The sequence below is a fragment of the Salvelinus alpinus genome, chromosome 27 (assembly GCF_045679555.1).
Source record: "Salvelinus alpinus chromosome 27, SLU_Salpinus.1, whole genome shotgun sequence".
Lineage (NCBI taxonomy): Eukaryota > Metazoa > Chordata > Actinopteri > Salmoniformes > Salmonidae > Salvelinus > Salvelinus alpinus.
Window position 1 is genome coordinate 28,842,353 of NC_092112.1, and position 26,974 is coordinate 28,869,326.

The 26,974-nt window shown below is 45.0% G+C and overlaps 1 protein-coding gene across 3 annotated transcripts; it reads right to left on the reverse strand.

Annotated features, from left to right (window-relative positions):
- Window positions 1–211: 211 nt before the first annotated feature.
- LOC139556317 (scavenger receptor class A member 3-like) lies at window positions 212–23,751 on the reverse strand. Of its 3 annotated transcripts, XM_071370141.1 has the most exons (8): window positions 23,605–23,751; window positions 23,339–23,446; window positions 13,424–13,459; window positions 13,093–13,137; window positions 12,426–12,545; window positions 9,248–9,328; window positions 7,735–8,778; window positions 212–1,639 (listed from the first exon to the last, which is right to left on the reverse strand). In XM_071370141.1, exons 2-8 carry the CDS (start codon window positions 23,343–23,345, stop codon window positions 1,194–1,196), a joined length of 1,779 nt encoding a protein of 592 aa, XP_071226242.1. In that variant the 5' UTR covers window positions 23,346–23,446; window positions 23,605–23,751; the 3' UTR covers window positions 212–1,193. The 3 variants fall into 3 exon arrangements, with proteins under 3 accessions (XP_071226242.1, XP_071226243.1, XP_071226244.1); XM_071370142.1 differs by lacking the exon at window positions 23,605–23,751 and having other exon boundaries at window positions 23,339–23,477; XM_071370143.1 differs by lacking the exons at window positions 12,426–12,545; window positions 13,093–13,137; window positions 13,424–13,459; window positions 23,339–23,446; window positions 23,605–23,751 and adding an exon at window positions 9,798–9,835.
- Between the last annotated feature and the right edge of the window lie 3,223 nt (window positions 23,752–26,974).

Genomic DNA, 26,974 nt, shown 5'->3' on the forward strand with positions numbered 1-26,974 from the left:
AGCCATAATATCCACAGCTAATATTCTGTGCGGAATATAGCCCAAACACCTAGGACTGACTAGAACCCTTATTGGCTCTCCTGGCAGCTACATCAGAGCCTTCTACCACACATAGATTGATAGTTCAAAATAGGTTTTCATGAACCTTTTAAAGTTCAAATATGTTAAAGAATAGCAGAACTTGTGAGTGTACGATGTCAATACACTTTGGTGAAGTAGAATGGTAGCATTTATTCAACATCTATAAGAATGACACAAGTTTACAAAAATAGCATCTCTTATCATTTTAACTTTTTATATGTTTTCTATTTGCTATTAAAATACACAGATCATCACACAACTCTGATTATGTGCGGAGATGAATATGAATGGAAACACAACAAAAATGATGTATATTACCTACACTTGAAAATCTGAAAACACTTGAATGTAACATGTTGGCATAAAACCAAAAATACATAATGTAAAAATATCTATATTTCAAAACCGTACCCTTTAAGTCATTTAGGAAATGTTCATTTAATGACTAACATACAATACATCCATAGTTGTGTACCTTTGGTTCTTCAGCAATTTCATTCATCCCTTACCATTACACTCTATGACCTGTTGAATCATCTCAACTTCAGTCAGTATTCAGAGAACCTGCTCCGAAACATAAAAGATACAAAAGCAAACACATAAAAACTGACTGTAGTTTCTACACTTTATAAAACCAAAAGTGCCATTGAATAGAATTTCACGTGTTAATGTTTCACAAATTAGTGTAAAAATCTATTGTTAATTAACTCTACCCTCGTGAAAGTGCATGGCATTGTAAACCTAGACCTTTATGAAGCCCCCAAGATAGTGCTGTGGTTCCTTCAAACATACATTCAGCTGTATATGATACTGACAACTTCCAATGCATCTTTTTAAACTCAAGTCTTTTTGTTATCTTGTTATCAATGTCTCCTTTATACCCCTTCATACCTGAACATGGGCTGTGTGTATATGCTCAATGGTGTGTCCATTGAGTGTCCAAGGGAAACAATGGAGTAACATGAAGGGGAACGCTTGAGAGTGAACTCTTCCATGCTCCATTCATTCCATCCTCTTCAATCATCCTCCATCCCTTTGCCAGGCTGCCGGTACTTCCCCACGTCCAATGGAGGCTCGTCCTGTCCTTGTTGTGATCAGACACCAGAGGCCCCTCAAGACACCGTGTCTGGGTAAGCTGGCAGATCTGGTTGGCCAGGAATTCCGGGAGGCCCGTGTGGACCAACAGGCCCGGGCTTTCCTCTTGGGCCAGGCATCCCGTGGAGCCCTGGGAGCCCTGCTTGGCCCTGTATTCCCAGTGGCCCTTTGGGACCTGGTATTCCATCCTTACCAATAGTACCCATGTCTCCCTTCTCACCTCTCTCACCACGTGGGCCTGGTTGACCCAGAGAAGCCTTCACCCCTTTGACGCCCACTCCACCTCTGGCCCCTGTTGGTCCTGGCTCCCCCTGAGCTCCTGTAGGCCCGATAGGGCCCTTCTCTCCCAGAGGACCACGGTTCCCACCTGGGCCCTTGTCTCCTTTGATTCCTGTCAGGCCAACTGGACCTTTGCCTCCTCCTTCCCCTCTGTTCCCCTTTGGACCAGGTGGGCCCGGTGCGCCTGTAAAGAGAAGAGTAGTGTTAGTGAGCACAGGTGACAGCAGTTAGGATACAAAATGCATACAAAAAAAGATAAAATCTGAAATGTACTTTGAATTTCCATAACCTATCTGCAATTCCATACAAATTTCAAACATATTGGAAAGATACCGTATCTTTGACAACCGAATACCATGAAAGCAGGTCTCACATACAAAACATCAATAGATACAGTACATACTCAAGAGCCTTTCAGTTAAAGATGTTCTATACAATTCTGTCAACAAAGAGTATTGGGTATTGATCATAACTCTAAATGCAGACTCTGTCATGAAGACATAATGCATTTGTATTGGTACTGTCCGACAGTGAGCTTATTTTAGCTACAGTTTCAAGGCTGGCTTTCCCATCACTCCATCAAACTACATATTAACCCTTAGCTTATCATCTTTGGTGACCTCAATGTCCATAATCCTCCAATTAACAGAATACTTCTACTAGGTAAAATATTCATATTCAAAATGTAAAATTCTAAATCTCTAACAACCAAACCTTAAAAAAAAAATTGTGTTGACACCGATTTATCCTATGAAGTAGAATTGCTATTAGAAATCAGAAAATGTAACAGCATTAAAGAAAGAGATGCAGAGTAAGATTCTTTGACAAAGTCAACTAGAGTTCTATTGAAGAATATTATCATTGTAAAATAAGAATTTGTTCTTAACAGACTTGTCTAGTTAAAAAAAAAAAGTACATTTTCTTTTTTTTTCTTTTTATTTATTTCACCTTTATTTAACCAGGTAGGCTAGTTGAGAACAAGTTCTCATTTGCAACTGCGACCTGGCCAAGATAAAGCATAGCAGTGTGAACAGACAACACAGAGTTACACATGGAGTAAACAATAAACAAGTCAATAACATGGTAGAAAAAAAAGAGAATCTATATACAATGTGTGCAAAAGGCATGAGGTAGGCAATAAATCGAATAATTATAATTTAGCAGATTAACACTGGAGTGATAAATCATCAGATGATCATGTGCAAGAAGAGATACTGGTGTGCAAAAGAGCAGAAAAGTAAATAAATAAAAGCAGTATGGGGGGTGAGGTAGGTAAATTGGGTGGGTAGTTTACAGATGGACTATGTACAGCTGCAGCGATCGGTTAGCTGCTCGGATAGCAGATTTTTAAAGTTGTTGAGGGAGATAAAAGTCTCCAACTTCAGAGATTTTTGCAATTCGTTCCAGTCGCAGGCAGCAGAGAACTGGAAGGAAAGGCGTCCAAATGAGGTTTTGGCTTTAGGGATGATCAGTGAGATACACCTGCTGGAGCGCGTGTTGCGGGTGGGTGTAGCCATCGTGACCAGTGAACTGAGATAAGGCGGCACTTTACCTAGCATAGCCTTGTAGATGACCTGGAGCCAGTGGGTCTGACGACGAACATGTAGCGAGGGCCAGCCGACTAGGGCATACAGGTCGCAGTGGTGGGTCGTATAAGGTGCTTTAGTAACAAAACGAATGGCACTGTGATAAACTGCATCCAGTTTGCTGAGTAGAGTATTGGAAGCTATTTTGTAGATGACATCGCCGAAGTCGAGGATCGGTAGGATAGTCAGTTTTACTAGGGTAAGTTTGGCGGCGTGAGTGAAGGAGGCTTTGTTGCGGAATAGAAAGCCGATTCTTGATTTGATTTTGGATTGGAGATGTTTGATATGAGTCTGGAAGGAGAGTTTGCAGTCTAGCCAGACACCTAGGTACTTATAGATGTCCACATATTCTAGGTCGGAACCGTCCAGGGTGGTGATGCTAGTCGGGCGTGCGGGTGCAGGCAGCGAACGGTTGAAAAGCATGCATTTGGTTTTACTAGCGTTTAAGAGCAGTTGGAGGCCACGGAAGGAGTGTTGTATGGCATTGAAGCTCGTTTGGAGGTTAGATAGCACAGTGTCCAAGGAAGGGCCGGAAGTATATAGAATGGTGTCGTCTGCGTAGAGGTGGATCAGGGAATCGCCCGCAGCAAGAGCAACATCATTGATGTATACAGAGAAAAGAGTCGGCCCGAGAATTGAACCCTGTGGTACCCCCATAGAGACTGCCAGAGGACCGGACAACATGCCCTCCGATTTGACACACTGAACTCTGTCTGCAAAGTAGTTGGTGAACCAGGCAAGGCAGTCATTAGAAAAACCGAGGCTACTGAGTCTGCCGATAAGAATATGGTGATTGACAGAGTCGAAAGCCTTGGCCAGGTCGATGAAGACGGCTGCACAGTAATGTCTTTTATCGATGGCGGTTATGATATCGTTTAGTACCTTGAGCGTGGCTGAGGTGCACCCATGACCGGCTCGGAAACCGGATTGCACAGCGGAGAAGGTACGGTGGGATTCGAGATGGTCAGTGATCTGTTTGTTGACTTGGCTTTCGAAGACCTTAGATAGGCAGGGCAGGATGGATATAGGTCTGTAACAGTTTGGGTCCAGGGTGTCTCCCCCTTTGAAGAGGGGGATGACCGCGGCAGCTTTCCAATCCTTGGGGATCTCAGATGATACGAAGGAGAGGTTGAACAGGCTGGTGATAGGGGGTGCGACAATGGCGGCGGACAGTTTCAGAAATAGGGGGTCCAGATTGTCAAGCCCAGCTGATTTGTATGGGTCCAGGTTTTTCAGCTCTTTCAGAACATCTGCTATCTGGATTTGGGTAAAGGAGAAGCTGGGGAGGCTTGGGCGAGTAGCAGCGGGGGGGGCGGGGCTGTTGGCCAAGGTTGGAGTCGCCAGGAGGAAGGCATGGCCAGCCATTGAGAAATGCTTGTTGAAGTCTTCGATTATCACGGATTTATCGGTGGTGACCGTGTTACCTAGCCTCAGTGCAGTGGGCAGCTGGGAGGAGGTGCTCTTGTTCTCCATGGACTTTACAGTATCCCAGAACTTTTTGGAGTTAGAGCTACAGGATGCAAATTTCTGCTTGAAAAAGCTGGCCTTTGCTTTCCTGACTGACTGCGTGTATTGGTTCCTGACTTCCCTGAACAGTTGCATATCGCGGGGGCTCTTCGATGCTATTGCAGTTCGCCACAGGATGTTTTTGTGCTGGTCGAGGGCAATCAGGTCTGGAGTGAACCAAGGGCTATATCTGTTCTTGGTTCTGCATTTTTTGAACGGAGCATGCTTGTCTAATATGGTGAGGAAGTAACATTTAAAGAATGACCAGGCATCCTCAACTGACGGGATGAGGTCAATATCCTTCCAGGGTACCCGGGCCAGGTCGATTAGAAAGGCCTGCTCGCAGAAGTGTTTTAGGGAGCGTTTGACAGTGATGAGGGGTGGTCGTTTGACCGCGGACCCGTGGCGGATACAGGCAATGAGGCAGTGATCGCTGAGATCTTGATTGAAGACAGCAGAGGTGTATTTGGAGGGCAGGTTGGTCAGGATAATGTCTATTAGGGTGCCCATGTTTACGGATTTAGGGTTGTACCTGGTGGGTTCCTTGATGATTTGTGTGAGATTGAGGGCATCAAGCTTGGATTGTAGGACTGCCGGGGTGTTAAGCATATCCCAATTTAGGTCACCTAACAGAACAAACTCTGAAGCTAGATGGGGAGCGATCAATTCACAGATGGTGTCCAGGGCACAGCTGGGAGCTGAGGGGGGTCGGTAGCAGGCGGCAACAGTGAGAGACTTATTTCTGGAGAGATTCATTTTTAAAATTAGAAGTTCGAACTGTTTGGGCATAGACCTGGAAAGTATGACAGAACTTTGCAGGCTATCTCTGCAGTAGATTGCAACTCCTCCCCCTTTGGCAGTTCTATCTTGACGGAAAGTGTTATAGTTGGGTATGGAAATCTCAGAATTTTTGGTGGCCTTCCTAAGCCAGGATTCGGACACGGCAAGGACATCAGGGTTGGCAGAGTGTGCTAAAGCGGTGAGTAAGGCAAACTTAGGGAGGAGGCTTCTGATGTTGACATGCATGAGGCCAAGGCTTTTTCGATCACAGAAGTCAACAAATGAGGGTGACTGGGGACATGCAGGGCCTGGGTTTACCTCCACATCACCCGAGGAACAGAGGAGTAGTAGGATGAGGGTGCGGCTAAAGGCTATCAAAACTGGTCGCCTAGAGCGTTGGGGACAAAGAATAAAAGGAGCAGATTTATGGGCGTGGTAGAATAGATTCTGGGCATAATGTGCAGACAGGGGTATGGAGGGGCGCGGGTACAGCGGAGGCAAGCCCAGGCACTGGGTGATGATAAGAGAGGTTGTATCTCTGGACATGCTGGTCTCAATGGGTGAGGTCACCACATGTGTGGGGGGTGGGACAAAGGAGGTAACAGAGGTACGGAGAGTGGAACTACAGGGTCCATTGCAAACCAAAACAATGATAATGATAACTAGCCTGAACAACAGTATGCAAGGCATATTGATATATGAGAGAGACATACAATAAGGCATAAAGTGATTGCAGGTCTTGATTGGGAGAGCTAGCTAAAACAACAGGTAAGATAACAGCAGCAATAACAGGGTGCTAGTCTAACACAGCAACAACAGGTAAAAATGGCGACGACTCGGCAGAGAGGGTCGGATTAACTACACACAGATCCTGAGTTAAAGCACAGAGCCGACAGATAAAACACAAATAAACAGAATGGAGTACCGTGAATTAATGGACAGTCAAGCATGCATCAGCTATGTAGCCAAGTGATCATAGTGTCCAGGGGGCAGCCGTAGATGGAGCAGGGAGGCCTCCACTAAGCTAGCACGCGGCGTTTAAAGTTAGTAGCCCGGGGGGTGGTCTGCTCAGACGGAGGGGGTCTGCTCAGACGTGGTCGTGTCGACAGAGAATCCAAGCCGGATGGCGAAAGAGAGGTTGTGAATTGTAGAATTGTGTTTGCTAACTGGTGCTAGCTTCGTGGCAGTGGCGCTAGCTGCGCTAGCTGCAAGCTAACTGTGAGGATCAGAAGTAGTGGCTCAGGGATTACGGCAGGAATCCGGCGTTGTTGTCGAGAGACAGTCCGATGCTGGTAAATTGGTGAGTAATATCCAGGCTAATAACAGGGCTGGTGTCTGTGCAGAAGGTAAAAGCTACTAGCAGCGGCAAAAAAATGGCTAAATTAGCTTGTAGCTGATTTAGACCAGTTGTGATGGATTGGCAGGGCTCTGTGTCGGCAAAAAAAAAAAAAAGGTCCAGTCCAATTGGCAAAAGAGGTATTGTAGCCCAAGATTCCGCTGGTAGACCTCTTCGGCTAGCCGGCAGATGGGCCTAGCTCGAGGCTAGCTCAAGGCTAACTGGTGCTTGCTTCGGGACAGAGGTGTTAGCCAGTAGTAGCCACTCGGTTGCAGCTAGCTAGCTGTGATGATACGGTGTAATTGTCCAGAGCTTGCGTCAGGAATCCGGTGATGTGGTAGAGAAAAAGCAGTCCTATATGCTCTGGGTTGATATCGCGCTTGCAGACTGGCAGGTATTGGCCCGGTATTGAAGCTGGCAGTGTCCGAGTTGAGGGTGAAGACCGCAGCAGTGGCTAACTGACTACTAGCTAGTAGCTAGTTATCTGGCTAGCTTCTGATTGGGGTTACGGTTCTAAAGTATAAAAAAATAGCAGGTCCGTACCACATTGGGTGAGGCGGAATGTAGGAATGTATATTCAGTTCCTAGATGGAAAGTGAAATTAAAATATATACGAAATGTATACGAAAAATACGAAGACTATTTACACGGGACAAGACAAGACAAAGACACGTCCTACTGCTACGCCATCTTGGATATTGATATTGACATTGTCCTCAGTTGTTATGGTTGTCTGTCATTAATTGTATTTTTATACAATTTGTAAAAATAAATATAATCCACTTCAATCAGTGTAGATGAAGGGGAGGAGACAGGTTTAATTGTCAAGGCTTAAAAATACTTATTTAGACATGGATTGTGTATGTGTACCATTCAGATGGTGAATGGACAAGACAAAAAAATGTAAGCGCCTTTGAACGGGGTATGGTAGTAGGTTCCAGGAGCACCGGTTTGTGTCAAGAACTGCAACGCTGCTGTTTTTTCACAGTAAACAGTCCACCACCTAAAGAACATCCAGATCTTTTAACAAAAGTGCATTTGGCAATGACATCAAAAACATCTCTGCTGTACCTTTGAGAATGGTGAAGTTCTGGATGAGCTGGGTGTGGTGCGTGTCCACTAGCTTCATCTCCTCCATGACCATGGACAGGTTCCTGGCGTCCACATCTAGACGGACGCTCAGCAGCATGTACTGCTGCCTCAGGGTGACAGCCAGGTGCATCAGTAGCAGCACCGTGTTGTTCAGGTTCTGCAGGTCCTCCGTGTGGCTACCCATCCGCGTCTGGCATGACGTGCTCTCGATGTTGATGTACTTGTACATGCTCTGCACGTGGCTCACCGTGGCGTTGATGCTGGATGAGATGGTGTCGATCTCCATCTCGATGGAGTCCATGCGAGCATCCAGGGTGATGAACCTCTCGCCCGTCCGGTTCTGGTAGTACTTGGAGTGGTAGTGGAGGTCGTGCATGTTCTCCTCATGCTCGTCCATGAAGGAGGTGACATTGTCCAGCTGCATCTGCAGGTTCATCACCTGCAGGGTGAGGTCGTGCACCATCTCCGAGCTCATGCTGATCCTCTGGTGCGTGGCCGAGATCCCACTCTGGATGCTCCTCACTGTCTGAGTGGTGGTGCTTGAGTTGGACTTCAGACCGCTCAACACCCGGCTGTAGTTCTGCCAGTCCGCCGTCATCTTCTGCAGGACCAATGTCTCCTCATTGGTCTTCCTCTGCAGGGCATCCATCCACAAGGAGTTGAGGGCCACCGTGGTATTGACCTGATTCACAGTGGCCTTGAGATCGTACTGATCCTGAGACAGAGTCTTCATGCTCTCGTCCGTCTCGGTGATGACCGCCTTCCAACCGTCCACCTGGTCTAAGTAACGCTCCAGGGACTGGTTGATGAGCCTGATGGACAGGGAGTAGTTCTGCATGTCTCGGGTCATCCTGTTTCTGGCTGCCTTCAGGGTCTGCTGGGTCTGGGAGGCCTGATCCAGGACCTGCTCCTGTCCCAGGATCATTTTCTGGAGATCCTCTAACTCCCTCTTCAGCCTACTGATCTCCTCGCTGAAGTGGGCCATGTCGAAGCAGTCAGAGCAGTTTCTGGTAGTGCTGAGATCTGGGTAAGAAGAGATAACAATGTTATAATGATCAGTTCATTGATAATTTAGCCAAGATCAAAGTTAGCTATGTGTCAATTCTAGGCGACTGAAGTACACGGAAGCTGCAGTGCTTCCATAAATGATGGGCCAATGGAGGCAGCTGTAGTTGGTCATTGTTGAAGTCATAGCCTGAGCTCTGTCTCTTCAGGGAGTTGACACAGCACAGGAGGCAGGCCATTAAGCTTGAAGAGCATGTCCTTATTTGCTCAGACTTCATACTCAATCACCCATACAGTTACACTCAATGGGTGACATATTTTAAACAGAGACAACTCTTTCGGCAAAAGACATATTTAGGAAATCTGCAGAAATGTCCAGTATGCTCTATTAGTCATTGTTTACTTCTTGACTTCTCTGTCAGCAGCCACATTGGGAGGCTCTGCTTGCACAGCACATTTTGTCTCATGATTAATAAAGCTCTCTCACCTTGTATACTTTCCTGGACCTTAGTAATCTTCTTATGATAAAAGGATTCCTCTTCTGATAAGTTGTCGACCTTCCTAAATACTGATAAGACAAAGATCATTATGTAAATTAGACTTTCAGAATAATGAGAATGGAGGTTCCTCTCTATGTAGGTATTGATTCAGACTTAATACATGTGTTAAGACTAAGACCCAAATGAAGTTAGAGTGACAACACCACTCCTTTGATAAAGAACCTTGCTCCGAAACATGCCAGCACTCAGCAATACACATCATTGAATGGAATTAAGATGCCGTCCTGTACCTCGTTTTACAATAACAACAACACAGTTTGTTTCCATTACAAAGTACAGCACAAATAATGGAAATGGTTTGTACAGCAGGTTACTTCCCAGTCAACTATATTTCCCAGAAGAACAACAACCGTGCTTAAAGCACACTTTTAAGGACTCCTTGTTGCATATAATTTCCTAATCCTTGACTCTGGGGATTAATAACAGTTGTGTCAGTCTGTTTTTGCTCACAAGCGATTCCATATGTCCTCTACATACCACCTGTTATAGTGCATTAGGTCTCAGGGACGTTGATTTTACACAGCCTCTTAACATTAATTGGCATTCTCCTGGTGTACTGGTGGACTTGATCTTCTTCTTCTTATCATCATGTCTGCTAGTTAGAGAGAGGTTGGTTAGGTTCTACTGTGAGTTTTTTGTTGTTATATAACACAAATTCTTGGGGACTGAACAATGTAAAACAGATGTGCTGCATGATAAGGACATTTCTACATGTCTGGGTTCATGTTTTTGTTCTCGCTCAATGTTTGGGGAGTTTTAACCAAACACAATTTCGGACATTTCACAATTAAAGTTTACAGTGCTTTGTTCTTGTTTTGTTTTGCCTCAGTATTGCTGTGCTCTGCGTTGACATGAACTCAAGTAGACCCTGCTCCAGCCAATAAAATACGGTGCCATGGTGGTGTTGGAATCCCAGCCCTCTGTATCAGTGCTCTTGGAATTACACAATAGCCCTAAGGGAGCTCTGGGCTGCTGTGAAAAAGAGATGTAACGTTTTGAATCTCAATAATATTTTTGCCTAAACGCAAGTAACATCTGTAAGCACTTAAAACGTTGTCAGTCAGGTAAGAAATGGCAAATCAGATTGAAGTTGTATGTTCATTCGATCCTCGTTGGAAATATAATGGCCCTTATATTTTAAAGAAAAAACTCTCAAGGCTTGAACCAAATCTCCCTCCCAGCTGTTAGTGTACAACATGGCGCACATTGTTAAGTCAAGCATGACTAAAGAGAACAGATTCTGATTGTGGAGGAATGCCGGATGATGTGGCGCTTGAAGCGATGCACACATAATACCTGCAGGAACACCACGTCCCGGCCTTAAATGGCTAATTCAACAATCTGGATTTAATACAACTTTATTAGCTTAGTTATTATACTGAACAAAAATGTAAACACAACATGTAAAGTGTTGGTCCCATCTTTCATGAGCTGAAATAAAAGATCCCAAAAATATGCACAGACAGCTTATTTCTCTCAAATTTTGTGCACAAATTTGTTTACATCCCTGTTGGTGAGCATTTCTCCTTTGCCAAGATAATCCATCCTCCTGACATGTGTGGCATATCAAGAAGCTGATTAAACGGCATGATCATTACACAAGTGCACTTTGTGCTGGAGACAATAAAAGGCCACTCTAAAATGTTGTCACACAACACAATGCCACAGATGTCTCAAGTTTTGAGGCAGCGTGCAATTGGCATGCTGACTGCAGGAATATCCACCAGAGCTGTGGCTGGAGAATTTAATGTTAATTTCTCTACCATAAGCCGCCTCCAATGTCGTTTTAGAGTATTTGGCATCACGTCCAACCGGCTTCACAACCGCAGACCACGTGTCACCATGCCAGCCCAGTACCTCCATATCCAGCTTCTTCACCTGCGGTATCGTCTATGACCAGCCACCCGGACAGCTGATGAAACTGTTGATTTGCACAACCAAAGTATTTCTGCACAAACTGTCAGAAACCGTCTTAGGGAAGCTCATCTGCATGCTTGTCATCCTCACTAGGGTCTTGACCTGAGTGCAGTTTGGCATTGTAACCGACTTCATTTGGCAAATGCTCACCTTCAATGGCCACTGGCACGCTGGAGAAGTGTGCCCTTCACGGATGAATCCCGGTTTCAACTGTACTGGTGGGTGAGTGGTTTGCTGATGCCAATGTTGTGAACAGAGTGCCCCATGGTGGCGGTGGGGTTATGGTATGGGCAGGCAGGCATAAGCTACAGATAACGAACACAATTGCATTTTATCGATGGCAATTTGAATGCACAGAGATACCGTAACGAGATCCTGAGGCCCATTGTCGGGCATTCATCTGCCGCCATCACCTCATGTTTCAGCCCATGTTTCGGCCCAGTTCTTCCATGGCCTGACATGTCACCCATTGAGCATGTTTGAGATACTCTGGATCGACAGCATGTTCCAGTTCCCGCCAATATTCAGCATCTTCACACAGCCATTGAAGAGGAGAGGGACACCATTCCACAGGCCACAATCAATAGCCTGATCAACTCTATGCGAAGGAGATGTGTCGTGCTGCATGAGTCAAATGGTGGTCAATACCAGGTACGGACTGGTTTTCTGATCCACACCCCTATGTTTTTTTTAAGGTATCTGTGACCAACAGATGCATATCTGTATTCCCAGTCATATAAAATCCATAGATTAGGGCCTAATGCATTTATTTAAATTGATTGATTTCCTTATATGAATTCAGTAAAATCTTTGAAATTGTTGCATGTTGCATTTATATTTTTGTTCAGTATATATAGCAAACCCAACCAAAGTCGGTGGTGTAAAAATGGGCCCAACAGCCCAAAGGGGCAGGAATCAGGGAGGCTTTTCCAAGTTCTCTCAGTGTGATTCAATTCAATTACTATTACGGACATATTATTCCAGGGATTAAAAACATGAATACACATTTTCCTGTATCCTAGTGGCCTTGCAATCATAATCCTATAAAAAGCACAGCGTGGAAAACAATAACTATTCACATTTGTACAATACAAGCTATTAACAGACTCATAAATGTCCCTGGCATGGAGGATAACCAAGAGCATAACCACTGTACTGGATCGGTGGTGTAATATCATAGTTACTCACCTAGTGATGCCAGCACTGCCACTGCTATGACCAGGAAGACAAAGAAACCGTAGAGCACTTTGACGGCCAGTTGCAGAGAATATGTCTTCTGGCATTTCACACAGCCACCTCTGGTTCTTCCTGCAATCAGAAGCATGGGGCTCTAGTCTCTCTTACATAACATCAGCTGGTTAGAGGGCAGAGAGGAAGGGAAATATCTGTCTTAACCCTTACACTGTGTGGATTGTGCATGACTAATTACTGGACTAGCGTCTGGTTTTGGTCAGCAGAGCTGCTGAAGTTGTGTGGAGAAGGACTAAGGAGGGATATCTGAAACAGATGTACAATGCACGCATATAAACAAAGCAGTGATCGCAGGTGTACTGTATACAGACACACGCAGGTCTTTACACACACAAACATTGTACACACATAGCCCAATGTGCACACAATACGCCCTAGATGGATATTCTGCCGTTATTGTTCAAAGTGTTGTTGTTAGGGGACTTTGTCGTAGACTTATGACTAACATCAAAACAATACTCAAAACCACTCCATAAAAAGAAAGTGCCGTCTCGATTGCCCCAAATAAGTCTTGTTTGCCTAGCCACATAACAAGGCACATAAACAAAAATGCATAGCAATATAAAATGTCTGTGTGTGGTAGAATTTGGGCCATGTTTCTCACCTCTAAAGGAAGGCATCTCTTCTTCCTCCCCAGTAAGATCATCCTCTGAAAAGCAGAGAAGAAAAATGAGTCACTGTTATGGACATGTCTGATACCATCACACAAGCTTAGCTCATGCCAGCATTCATTCACTTTTTTACTTAAACACAGCTTCCTACTGGGCTCCTTAACCCTCTCCTTAATCCAATTACTTCCACCATACAGGCATGCAATAGTACAGTAGGCCTACTAGATTTTCCAAAGCCAGGATATCAACAAACAGATTTGTCACACCATTCTGGCCAAGGACTAGAGGATAGTTTAGGAAACTGACATGCATGTTTATCCTCACCTTTAAAGAGCTGGTTCTCGTATCCAGAATAGCTTTCTGGAAAACAGATGGAGAGACTTGAAATGCACGTTCACAGATTAAGGTCAATAGTCTATAACTTGAAGTTTTCTTAAGGGAACAACTCACACATTTTATTACAGTGCTCAAAAATGGCTAAATACGAGGCAAAATTGAATATGCCCCCGCAGCCACTTCTACCATCCAAGACACAAAACATTCAACTTGGGGCTCAATATGAGCGTGAGATCATACTTGGCTGCCATCTTATAGAAACATAACTATGCGAATTGAAAAAGGGATTGTTTTTGTCTAGTAAGTATGTAGTAGCTGTCAGATAAAGGGCCCCATAGCAGCTCAATATGAAACACCAGAGTGAGGCTGATTGTGTGTGTTGCTAGCTGGGCTGGATGTAGTGGCATCACCATTTCCAGTTCAATGTGGTAGATGGGCCAGTGGGACACAGCAGACTGATGCCAAAGAGAAGTGTCAAGCCAAGACCTGAATTTGGATTGAATTTGGGTTTAAATGGCTTCTTGCTGGGCACAAATGAACTGGTAATGCTGACATAATAGAGCTATAATGTTACTGTATCTAATTTGCTGCACCACAGTGCATACCTGTACACTGGACCTTCAATTGATTAATGATCATCTGAAGGATTACTGAGGTTTGTAGCCTAAAACTGCTCATACCATTAGAGTCCACAGCTCTCTTACTGAGGTACAAGAGCCCCAAAAGTAAAGAACATCACTCAGTTGAGTCTCTGTTCAGTGTTTTTCGTCACCGTCTTTTTCCCTTAATATTAAACTCAGCTGATGACGCTGTATTTTTCCAGCTCTGGAGATTTCATCTCTGCTGGGCTGTGCTGTGCTTTGCGTGCAGGGTGAGAGGAATGCAGTGAACTCTGAGGTGAGGGTGTTTATGTGTGCTGCCTGCTAGAGCAGCTGAAGTCAGGCCAGATGAAGAGGCTGAGTCTGAAATGCTGAGATGTGCGGACCGGTGAAAGAGAGCGAGAAGGGGTCTGGAATGGGCCCAGGTGCCTGCTGCAGGCCTCAGACTTTACATTTCCCTGTCAGCCATACAGATGGCTCTAAGCTAAACCTGGGCATCCACTGCTCCCCCGGCTCTGCCAACGGAGGAAAGGATTCGGTCGCCCTGCCCTCCCTGTCTAAAGCCCCGCGTTACCCTCCTTGGAAAACATGACTCTCACGTCAATCAGGAACTCTAGCTCTCCAACCTACACAGAGGAGAGCAGACCACTGCCTGCCTGCAAGGCCACTGCAGCACTTCACCAGCATAGTCACCAGACGTGTTTTTAAGATAGAATCAGGCACGCAGTTGAGGGCACTATTGGGTCAGTGGTCATTAGAATGGAAAAGCTTTGAAAGTTATTTAAATGTGGTGGGTTTTACGTGTATGTAGAGCCAGCGTTCCATTGCAAATATGAGCACAGGTGCATTTGGAGGAAAAATCTTCATGAATGGAGTGTCCTCTCCAAAAACCTTGTAATACAATAACGTATATGCTGGGGGAGGGACATTTCTGAATCGTGTGTCCAGCAGGTATGTCCATCACACTTTCTTACTAAGGTCTGTCATTCTTGCGATGCTAAGCTAAGAACCCAAGTAGCCACGTTGAATGTGCCTGGAAAAACATCAAGCTTACTCCACTGGAAATAGAATCACCCCTACCTATCATTAGTTTTTCAAAATACTGTAGATCATTTGGAATGTGTGTTTGATTATATGTTCTCTGTTTTAACAGTGTATACTGTATATAAAGCAGTGACCATGTAACCCTCTGTCCACTGTAGTACTTGCCAAATATACCTCTCAAGTTCCGTGCTATAGTTCTTGAACTGTGGTAATGTGTTAAAACCTCTCATTAACTGAAAGTAATGAAAATAATCTTTATTAGGTTTAAATAATCATCCAAATACTTCAGGCATGCCTCAGCTACAACTATGGAGACAATTGAATTTCAACAGCTGACAAACTTGTAAGTGGTGAGAAATTGATACAGCGATGTATGGAGAGGATTAGAGATGAAAAACATTCAGAATGTTTCAGTTCTAAGGCAATAGTTTTGACTCTAAGAAGGAGGAAGCAATACAGTTAATTTGTCTCACGGCCAGTCTTACAGTACGTAGCCACCTATGAAAACACATGTTGAGCTCTGTTAAAACACCTCGGCAAGAACATTAGAGGCAGTGATTGCATTACATACTGTAGTACTCTTTGGTGCTTCTCAAAATATAGTTGATTATTTGTAACCACATGCACATGAATACCAACGTAGTAGGTATGAAGGTAAGTTTGACAAGCTGGCTAATAATCAAGTTGTCACACGTTAGGCTAAATAGTTGAATTATTTAACACTGTAACCTATAACCTAAGAAAGGGTCTGGAAGAGAAGTCCATACAGAACTGGTGATAAGGCAAGACCAATGTTGACTGCCTAATGATGGTCAAATGATGACACCCTAGGGAGAGGAACTGGAGTCAGTAAAGTGGGTTCTGTTCTGTTTCCACAATAGGACCGCCACTTAGTTGGCTGACCCATATCTAATGACGCTATGACAGTATAATAGGCTATAGTCTAACCTGACACCTCCATCAGCATGACATGGCCCAAAGATTATATTCCCAGTGCATTTGTTCTGCATATGAAATAATCACCAATGTGCATGTAAAATACACAGTGAACAAAGAGAAAGTTTTTGGTCTTTCAGTCTGTCCTCCCACGCTCATTGTTATTGTGAACTTTAGGCCACACTGAGCAAGAACATGACACCAGTCAATTCCCTGCAAGTCTACAAACCTCATGATTTGTCAATGCTTGTGGTTACCCTACTGTGTTCCTTCTTAGGTTTACATTTGGCAGTGGATTTTTGAACTCTACACTTACAGTCATCTCTTCATATCAACCTAGAAAAGCTGTCGAATATGTAACCCAGAGCTTGGATTCCACACACATTTAAATGTGGCGCAGGGGAAATCCAGATTTGTTTGACTATTGAGTACAAGCTTTGGCTCAAAAGGTTATGTTGTCCTGTCTTTTAACAGAGGCAACGGGCAATCCACCCTCCAAATGAACAAATGCCAAGACTGAAAACAAATTCTATAGTGTACTGGTTGAAATGTCCCCTTGAATGGAGTTCACTTAAAGCTTTTAACATGAATACCTAAACCCCCAAACCCCAGAGACACGAGATGGGGTTGCTCCAAAACCAAAGGGGCCTCAACTAATAAAGACAAGTGTCTTCACAAGCCACTGTTGACATCCAACTGTTTTAGATGAACTTACAAGGAAATGTGTGGTTCCTTTCAAGGCAATGAAATGCCTGGAATGTGTTGATCCAAATGGTCTTGCTCCAAGTTAATGAGAAATGATCACAAACACCCCCCTTTACTGTGGTTCATCTGTACTGGAGTGAGAGAGTTGACTAGAAATCAAATTATACTATAAACATGCCCTCGTTTTCTCCAGGAAAACGCTTTGGACATCTCATGATAGAAACAGCCTAGTAATACTAACAAGGGTCTTGTTCTGTAGTCTAATGAACATCTCTCCTGCAATCGCAGTTTTCTATAATAACAACCTTTCATTGTCATGTGCCAAATAATTCTGACTGAATGTCTATGTCGAAGGAATACATTTGTCTTTCCAGATTAGAGGTGCTGTGTTAAACAGTCCTATTCATATACTTGTATGGCAGTCTGTGTCTCCAGTCAGAGTTCTTTCTACTTTACTGTACTATATGAGCCAACCACACACCTGCTGCTTCCACTACAGAGGTGCCTCCTTCCTGTTTTACATTAGGAATGTGTTAGACTGCATGTTTAGAGCTCTAATGGAGCACGCTCCTAACAAGACAAGAGGAGACCTCCTACCTGTGGGTTCCCCTGTAAATACCTCAACACTTAATAAGACCTTCCAAATCAAATCAAATCAAATTTATTAGTCACATACACATGGTTAGCAGATGTTAATGCGAGTGTAGCGAAATGCTTGTGCTTCTAGTTCCGACAATGCAGTAATAACAACAAGTAATCTAACCTAACAATTCCGCAACTACTACCTTATACACGCAAGTGTAAAGGGATAAAGAATATGTACATAAAGATATATGAATGAGTGATGGTACAGACGGCATAGGCAAGGTGCAGTAGATGGTATAGAGTACGGTATATACCTATGAGATGAGTACTGTAGGGTATGTAAACATAAAGTGGCATAGTTTAAAGTGGCTAGTGGTCCATGTATTACATAAGATGGCAAGATGCAGTAGATGATATAGAGTACAGTATATACATATACATAAGAGATGTGTAATGTAGGGTATGTAAACATTATATTAGGTGGCATTGTTTAAAGTGGCTGGTGGTACATTTTTACATAATTTCCATCAATTCCCATTTTTAAGGTGGCTGGAGCTGAGTCAGTTTGTTGGCAGCGGCCGCTAAATGTTAGTGGTGGCTGTTTAACAGTCTGATGGCCTTGAGATAGAAGCTGTTTTTCAGTCTCTCGGTCCCTGCTTGGATGCACCTGTACTGACCTCGCCTTCTGGATGATAGCGGGGTGAACAGGTAGTGGCTTGGGTGGTTGTTGTCCTTGATGATCTTTATGGCCTTCCTGTGACATCGGGTGGTGTAGGTGTCCTGGAGGGCAGGTAGTTTGCCCCGGGTGATGCGTTCTGCCGACCTCACTACCCTCTGGAGAGCCTTACGGTTGTGTGCGGAGCAGTTGCCGTACCAGGCGGTGATACAGCCCGACAGGATGCTCTCGATTGTGCATCTGTAGAAGTTTGTGAGTGCTTTTGGTGACAAGCCGAATTTCTTCAGCCTCCTGAGGTTGAAGAGGCGCTGCTGCGCCTTCTTCACAACGCTGTCTGTGTGGGTGGACCAATTCAGTTTGTCCGTGATGTGTACACCGAGGAACTTAAAACTTTCCACCTTCTCCACTACTGACCCGTCGATGTGGATAGGGGGGAGCTCCCTCTGCTGTTTCCTGAAGTCCACAATCATCTCCTTTGTTTTGTTGACGTTGAGTGTGAGGTTATTTTCCTGACACCACACTCCGAGGGCCCTCACCTCCTCCCTGTAGGCCGTCTCGTCGTTGTTGGTAATCAAGCCTACCACTGTAGTGTCGTCCGCAAACTTGATGATTGAGTTGGAGGCGTGCATGGCCACGCAGTCGTGGGTGAACAGGGAGTACAGGAGAGGGCTCAGAACGCACCCTTGTGGGGCCCCAGTGTTGAGGATCAGCGGGGTGGAGATGTTGTTACCTACCCTCACCACCTGGGGGCGGCCCGTCAGGAAGTCCAGGACCCAGTTGCACAGGGCGGGGTCGAGGCCCAGGGTCTCGAGCTTGATGACGAGTTTGGAGGGTACTATGGTGTTAGAGCTTCTGGTCAGCGGGGTGGTGGCACCGGGATCCTCATCTCTCCCAAGTGGTCATTCTCTCTTTCTCCCCTTACCCATCTGTCTATCGCCTCCTTTGAATTCCATGCTGTCACAGTTACCAGCCCTTTCAAGCTTAACATCCTTATCATTTATCGCCCTCCAGGTTCCCAACCCTCCTCTCCTCCCTTTCTGCATCCTTTGATTCTCTATGTCCCCTATCCTCCAGGCCGGCTCGGTCCTCCCCTCCCGCTCCGTGGCTCGACGACTCATTGCGAGCTCACAGAACAGGGCTCCGGGCAGCCGAGCGGAAATGGAGGAAAACTCGCCTCCCTGCGGACCTGGCATCCTTTCACTCCCTCCTCTCTACATTTTCCTCTTCTGTCTCTGCTGCTAAAGCCACTTTCTACCACTCTAAATTCCAAGCATCTGCCTCTAACCCTAGGAAGCTCTTTGCCACCTTCTCCTCCCTCCTGAATCCTCCTCCCCCTCCCCCCCCCCTCCTCCCTCTCTGCAGATGACTTCGTCAACCATTTTGAAAAGAAGGTCGACGACATCCGATCCTCGTTTGCTAAGTCAAACGACACCGCTGGTTCTGCTCACACTGCCCTACCCTGTGCTCTGACCTCTTTCTCCCCTCTCTCTCCAGATGAAATCTCGCGTCTTGTGACGGCCGGCCGCCCAACAACCTGCCCGCTTGACCCTATCCCCTCCTCTCTTCTCCAGACCATTTCCGGAGACCTTCTCCCTTACCTCACCTCGCTCATCAACTCATCCCTGACCGCTGGCTACGTCCCCTCCGTCTTCAAGAGAGCGAGAGTTGCACCCCTTCTGAAAAAACCTACACTCGATCCCTCCGATGTCAACAACTACAGACCAGTATCCCTTCTTTCTTTTCTCTCCAAAACTCTTGAACGTGCCGTCCTTGGCCAGCTCTCCCGCTATCTCTCTCAGAATGACCTTCTTGATCCAAATCAGTCAGGTTTCAAGACTAGTCATTCAACTGAGACTGCTCTTCTCTGTATCACGGAGGCGCTCCGCACTGCTAAAGCTAACTCTCTCTCCTCTGCTCTCATCCTTCTAGACCTATCGGCTGCCTTCGATACTGTGAACCATCAGATCCTCCTCTCCACCCTCTCCGAGTTGGGCATCTCCGGCGCGGCCCACGCTTGGATTGCGTCCTACCTGACAGGTCGCTCCTACCAGGTGGCGTGGCGAGAATCTGTCTCCTCACCACGTGCTCTCACCACTGGTGTCCCCCAGGGCTCTGTTCTAGGCCCTCTCCTATTCTCGCTATACACCAAGTCACTTGGCTCTGTCATAACCTCACATGGTCTCTCCTATCATTGCTATGCAGACGACACACAACTAATCTTCTCCTTTCCCCCTTCTGATGACCAGGTGGCGAATCGCATCTCTGCATGTCTGGCAGACATATCAGTGTGGATGACGGATCACCACCTCAAGCTGAACCTCGGCAAGACGGAGCTGCTCTTCCTCCCGGGGAAGGACTGCCCGTTCCATGATCTCGCCATCACGGTTGACAACTCCATTGTGTCCTCCTCCCAGAGCGCTAAGAACCTTGGCGTGATCCTGGACAACACCCTGTCGTTCTCAACTAACATCAAGGCGGTGGCCCGTTCCTGTAGGTTCATGCTCTACAACATCCGCAGAGTACGACCCTGCCTCACACAGGAAGCGGCGCAGGTCCTAATCCAGGCACTTGTCATCTCCCGTCTGGATTACTGCAACTCGCTGTTGGCTGGGCTCCCTGCCTGTGCCATTAAACCCCTACAACTCATCCAGAACGCCGCAGCCCGTCTGGTGTTCAACCTTCCCAAGTTCTCTCACGTCACCCCGCTCCTCCGCTCTCTCCACTGGCTTCCAGTTGAAGCTCGCATCCGCTACAAGACCATGGTGCTTGCCTACGGAGCTGTGAGGGGAACGGCACCTCAGTACCTCCAGGCTCTGATCAGGCCCTACACCCAAACAAGGGCACTGCGTTCATCCACCTCTGGCCTGCTCGCCTCCCTACCACTGAGGAAGTACAGTTCCCGCTCAGCCCAGTCAAAACTGTTCGCTGCTCTGGCCCCCCAATGGTGGAACAAACTCCCTCACGACGCCAGGACAGCGGAATCAATCACCACCTTCCGGAGACACCTGAAACCCCACCTCTTTAAGGAATACCTAGGATAGGATAAAGTAATCCTTCTCACCCCCCCCCCCCCCCCCTTAAAAGATTTAGATGCACTATTGTAAAGTGGCTGTTCCACTGGATGTCATAAGGTGAATGCACCAATTTGTAAGTCGCTCTGGATAAGAGCGTCTGCTAAATGACTTAAATGTAAATGTAAATGTGTTAAATGCTGAGCTGTAGTCGATGAACAGCATTCTCACATAGGTATTCCTCTTGTCCAGATGGGTTAGGGCAGTGTGCAGTGTGGTTGCGATTGCGTCGTCTGTGGACCTATTGGGTCGGTAAGCAAATTGGAGTGGGTCTAGGGTGTCCGGTAGGGTGGAGGTGATATGGTCCTTGACTAGTCTCTCAAAGCACTTCATGATGACGGAAGTGAGTGCTACGGGGCGGTAGTCGTTTAGCTCAGTTACCTTAGCTTTCTTGGGAACAGGAACAATGGTGGCCCTCTTGAAGCATGTGGGAACAGCAGACTGGGCTAAGGATTGATTGAATATGTCCGTAAACACACCAGCCAGCTGGTCTGCGCATGCTCTGAGGACGCGGCTGGGAATGCCGTCTGGGCCTGCAGCCTTGCGAGGGTTAACACGTTTAAATGTTTTACTCACCTCGGCTGCAGTGAAGGAGAGCCCGCAGGTTTTGGTAGTGGGCCGTGTCAGTGGCACTGTATTATCCTCAAAGCGGGCAAAAAAGGTATTTAGCCTGTCTGGGAGCAAGACATCCTGATCCGCGACGGGGCTGCTTTTCTTTTTGTAATCCGTGATAGACTGTAGACCCTGCCACATACCCCTTGTGTCTGAGCTGTTGAATTGCGATTCAATTTTGTCTCTGTACTGGGACTTAGCCTGTTTGATAGCCTTGCGGAGAGAATAGCTACACTGTGTGTATTCGGTCATGTTTCCGGTCACCTTGCCCTGGTTAAAAGCAGTGGTTCGCGCTTTCAGTTTCACGCGAATGCTGCCGTTAATCCACGGTTTCTGGTTTGGGAATGTTTTAATCGTTGCTCTGGGTACGACATCGTCAATGCACTTCCTAATGAACTCGCTCACCGAATCTGCATATTCATCATTGTTGTTGTTGGACGCCGTGCGGAACATATTCCAATCCGCGTGATCAAAGCAGTCTTGAAGCGTGGATTCAGATTGGTCGGACCAGCGTTGAACAGACCTGAGCGCGGGAGCTTGTAGTTTTAATTTCTGTTTGTAGGCTGGAATCAACAAAATGGAGTCGTGGTCAGCTTTTCCGAAAGGAGGGCGGGGGAGGGCCTTATATGCGTCGCGGAAGTTAGTATAACAATGGTCCAGAGTTCTGCCAGCCCTGGTCGGACAATCGATGTGCTGATAGAATTTAGGGAGTTTTGTTTTTAGATTAGCCTTGTTAAAATCCCCAGCTACGATGAATGCAGCCTCAGGGTGTGTGGTTTCCAGTTTACAGAGAGTCAGATAGAGTTCGTTCAGGGCCATCGATGTGTCTGCTTGGGGGGGAATATATACGGCTGTGATTATGACCGAAGTGAATTCCCTTGGTAGATAATGCGGTCTACATTTGATTGTGAGGAGTTCTAGATCAGGTGAACAGAATGACTTTAGTTCCTGAGTGTTGTTATGATGGTCACACCACGTCTCGTTAATCATGAGGCATACCCCCCCGCCCCTCTTCTTACCAGAAAGATGTATGTTTCTGTCTGCGCGATGCGTGAAGAAACCAGCTGGCTGCACCGACTCCGTTAGCGTCTTTTCAGTTAGCCATGTTTCCGTGAAGCAGAGCACGTTGCAATCCCTGATGTCTCTCTCGAATGTTACCCGTGCTCGGATTTCATCGACCTTATTCTCAAGAGACTGGACATTGGCGAGTAGTATGCTAGGGAGTGGAGCGCGATGTGCTCGTCTCCGAAGCCTGACCAGGAGACCGCTACGTTTTCCAAAGCTAAAGCCACGTCGCTACTCCCCAATTCTCCAAGAGGACTCCTCAGATTTCTCAGCCTCTTCAAAGCCCCTTAATAGTCTTATTTCATGCAATGTTGACAAAAGTTAGTATTCACATGTTATCCTTTCAATAGGGCTCAAATAAGATCTTTTAAAAAAGCCCAAAAGCAAATGTGTGGCTGCTGAAAATGGAGAGCTTTTGAAAAGGGTGGATGTTCCACATCATTCTCACTGGATCCTGAGAGGAACTGGTCTTAAAAGCAAGCTGTCTGCACATTTGTGTGCAACCGGTGCACTTTCAAGTCTCCTAAATAATATATTATATTCCTCCACAGCAGGCAGTAGTCTGAAGTCTAATACAGCATCAACAGAGAATAATCAAAAGCCACTTTACCTTTCATGGTGATTCTTCAGGCAGCTTTGGTGAGGATGTGAAGAAGTTGTTGCCCGGACAACAGCCTCTGACTGTCCTAGTCTCTCTTCTCTGCAGTAAAGTCTCCTCCTGGACAAGTAACGGAAGAACTGTGTCTAATTTACATGTACAATGTAGACAGTCATCCATAGGACTTACTTGTTAATTTACAACTGCTATATATCCAGCCAGACTTTTCTCTAAACAACTAGAGTAGGAATTCTTCAGGCATGGGCTCTCTCTCTTACCAGCAACTTCTCACTTGAACTGCAGCTCAAATACATAAAACAGTCTAGCTCTATTAGTGCATGGAGACTACCCGGCTACATGCTACAGTTAGTCTGCTTAAATGCAGCTGCTCCTCCTGCCTCTCTCCCTCAGAGCCAGAAGAAACTAATACCTTGGACAGTAACCATCTGCAGCTTGGGGAAACATGACTAGGAGAGAGGGAGTGACGGAGAGAGGGAGGGAGAGAGATGGAAGGGGGACTGTGAGAGGGGAAGAAGAGGGAGGGGAGGAGGGTGCACAGAAAGTCCGTTCTGCAGCTCAAGCTAATTGCTAACAAATGTTTTAACATGGAGGAATGGGCACCTTTACTGCCTATGGCCTCCCTCCGCTGTTTAAAATGAAATACTTTTCTCCATGTCTGACATGTCAGGGGTAATTAATGTCCAGAAGAAAAGAGGCAAACCTCAAGTCATTTCAGAAACCATGTCGTTGAATGGTTATAGACCACTTTAGAAGACAAACATCAGCTTAATTTACTTATAATACAATGTATCCATCAATTTGCCATGGAGTGAGATGATCTGTCAGTAGACGTATAACAGCACATTGGATTTTCAACCCAGCCTTACTTACTTACATCCAATACAAACCCTTACCTCCTGATTATAAGGGAGGAAAGTACATTTGCTAAAATTAAATCACCAACAGTCTTCATTGATCATTGTGCAGGGACATTGCATATTAATTTGGAATTGAAATGGAATAGTTTCTCAGTATGCAGTTTCCTAATTAATAACACATACCATCTAATTACCCTCCATATGGGTGCATTATTAGCTAATTAATAACACATACCATCTAATTACCCTCCATATGGGTGCATTATTAGCTAATTAATAACACATACCATCTAATTACCCTCCATATGGGTGCATTATTAGCTAATTGATAACACATACCATCTAATTACCCTCCATATGGGTGCATTATTAGCTAATTGATAACACATACCATCTAATTACCCTCCATATGGGTGCATTATTAGCTAATTAATAACACATACCATCTAATTACCCTCCATATGGGTGCATTATTAGCTAATTGATAACACATACCATCTAATTACCCTCCATATGGGTGCATTATTAGCTAATTAATAACACATACCATCTAATTACCCTCCATATGGGTGCATTATTAGCTAATTAATAACACATACCATCTAATTACCATCCATATGGGTGCATTATTAGCTAATTAATAACACATACCATCTAATTACCATCCATATGGGTGCATTATTATCCATGGGTCATGCAATGCCAACTATTGTATCAATTATTCCCAACATTGATATCATGATGCTATAATGTTAGCAGGATGCTATAATGTTAACTCTCACCAGACCAGAGGAAGAGCAGATGCTTCTCTGTGAACCATATGGGCAGTAGTCACATCAACAGTCACCAAGATACGGATGACTGAGGAAGTACAGAGAGGATCTGGACAGGGCAGGAGGAAGTTATCCCATCACTGAACAATTTTAAGATTATTACTCTAGCTAAATGAGCAAATTTTTCTCTATCCTCTAAGTGAACCTTTTACTTGGCTCCTTCTCTCCTAGTACCTCAGGGCCCATACAGAGTCAATTATCTAGTTGCTCTAATGGAGTCCATCTATACGTTCCAACAGAAACCCTTTCATTGCTTTTGTCCACTTTGGTCCATTCTCAACATATTTTTGTGATTGTTTTAGTTTTATTCTGCTCTACTGATGTTTTTCAATATGCAGTGACTGTACAAAATGTTGTGACCTTGGATGGGAATCCTACCAGCCAGTAAATCAATGGATGGATAAGCATTGCAAGATGCTCAAATAATCCTTAGTTTGGAAAAGTTCCTGAAAGCAATTTGTTTCTTAAGAAATGGATTCCAGCTTGATTTGATAAGCTCCATCTTTAGAACATGAGCTGAAGGAGATTTCAGAAAGAGAAAGTGTGCGTGAGCGACAGAGACAGTTGCATGATGAAAGACAACAGACATGTGTTTTTCCTTCAATCGCATAAGCACAAGGTAAGAGGTTGTCCTTTCCCCGCTGTGAAATGGCCTTTTGGCTTGGAGAGCAGACATAATATCATAATCACTAGGATAATCTAACAATATGCATGATATTAGCCCCTATGCAAACAGCTTCAATCAGCATTAATTTAAACACTTTCATCGGGTTATTTATCAATTTAAATAGAACATCCCCTCTGTAGTTGAGATTAATAAGCAATGTGTTTTAAACGTTATTGCATTACTGTTACTGGGGCAGCCATTTTGTAAATAGCCTACCTTCCAGTTTCATGAGTTTATTATGAGAGGCCCTTTGTTTCAATCCATAACAGATTAAATCAACATAAAACTGCTATCAAATAAATTGCCTGGCCACTGATTAATGGGAAGTTCATGACTGGTTTGATTTGTCAGTGATGCAGAGAGAGGCCATATTGGCTAGAGTTTAGAGGCTGCTATTTTTAACACGTTTGTGTATACTTACATACAGATGTTGAGGCCTGAATGTTTCTAATAGCAGCTGTAATTCAGCTGTTTGGAAGGATATCTATTAACCCTATCAGTCCCGAGACCCCAGCAAAAATCAGCTTTTCATTTATTTATCAGACTTTCATTTATATTTGCAGCCCTTATATTTAGCCTCACGATTAAGTGTTTTACCATTTTATTTTCAGGACAACAAGTAGAACACTAAACAATTTGACATAAACAGTTGCATTCATGAGTTTTATTGGCAATAAGGACTACCAAAGCAAAATCCTGTTAAAAATGAATTTATGTGAATGATGTATGTACAGAAATTGTTTGCTCACTGGGAAATGAATATCCAACTAGTCAGTGACAACTGTGTGGAGTTTGTGACTGCAACATTGTGAGCTTATTACAGTATTATAGACACTATGTCCTGGGGTTTCCTATGATCTTCTACGTAAGAGAACCCCTTACCTGCTAACGACTCTTTTGAGCATCATATAGCAAAACATGTTACATGTGCGTGAGGTTTGTAGCTCCAACCATTCGGACTTCGGGATCCGCCCTTGTATCACAAACACCTCTCTAGCTCAGCCCCCTGTTAATCACACAGACTAATGGTTGGTATCTACGGATGCAGAAGAAATACACAAAGTCGAAAACGCGCAGGCGTCACGGTGGGACTGTAATAGTTAATGATGTGTCTAAAGGTCAGAACGCAAACACCTTTAGGTTTAAGACCAATTACTGAAGTTATGTAATGTAAACTCCCGAGTGGAGCAGAGGTCTAAGGCACTGCATCACAGTGCTTGAAACGTCACTACAGACATCCTGGTTCAAATCCAGGCTGTATCACAATCGG

Coding starts and splice junctions, on each gene's coding strand:
- LOC139556317 (XM_071370141.1), bottom strand. Junction 12,546..13,092: donor AGAGATGCCTTCCTTTAGAG/GTGAGAAACATG, acceptor TTCTGATTGCAG/GAAGAACCAGAGGTGGCTGT. Junction 8,779..9,247: donor GGTCCAGGAAAGTATACAAG/GTGAGAGAGCTT, acceptor CTTCTTACCCAG/ATCTCAGCACTACCAGAAAC.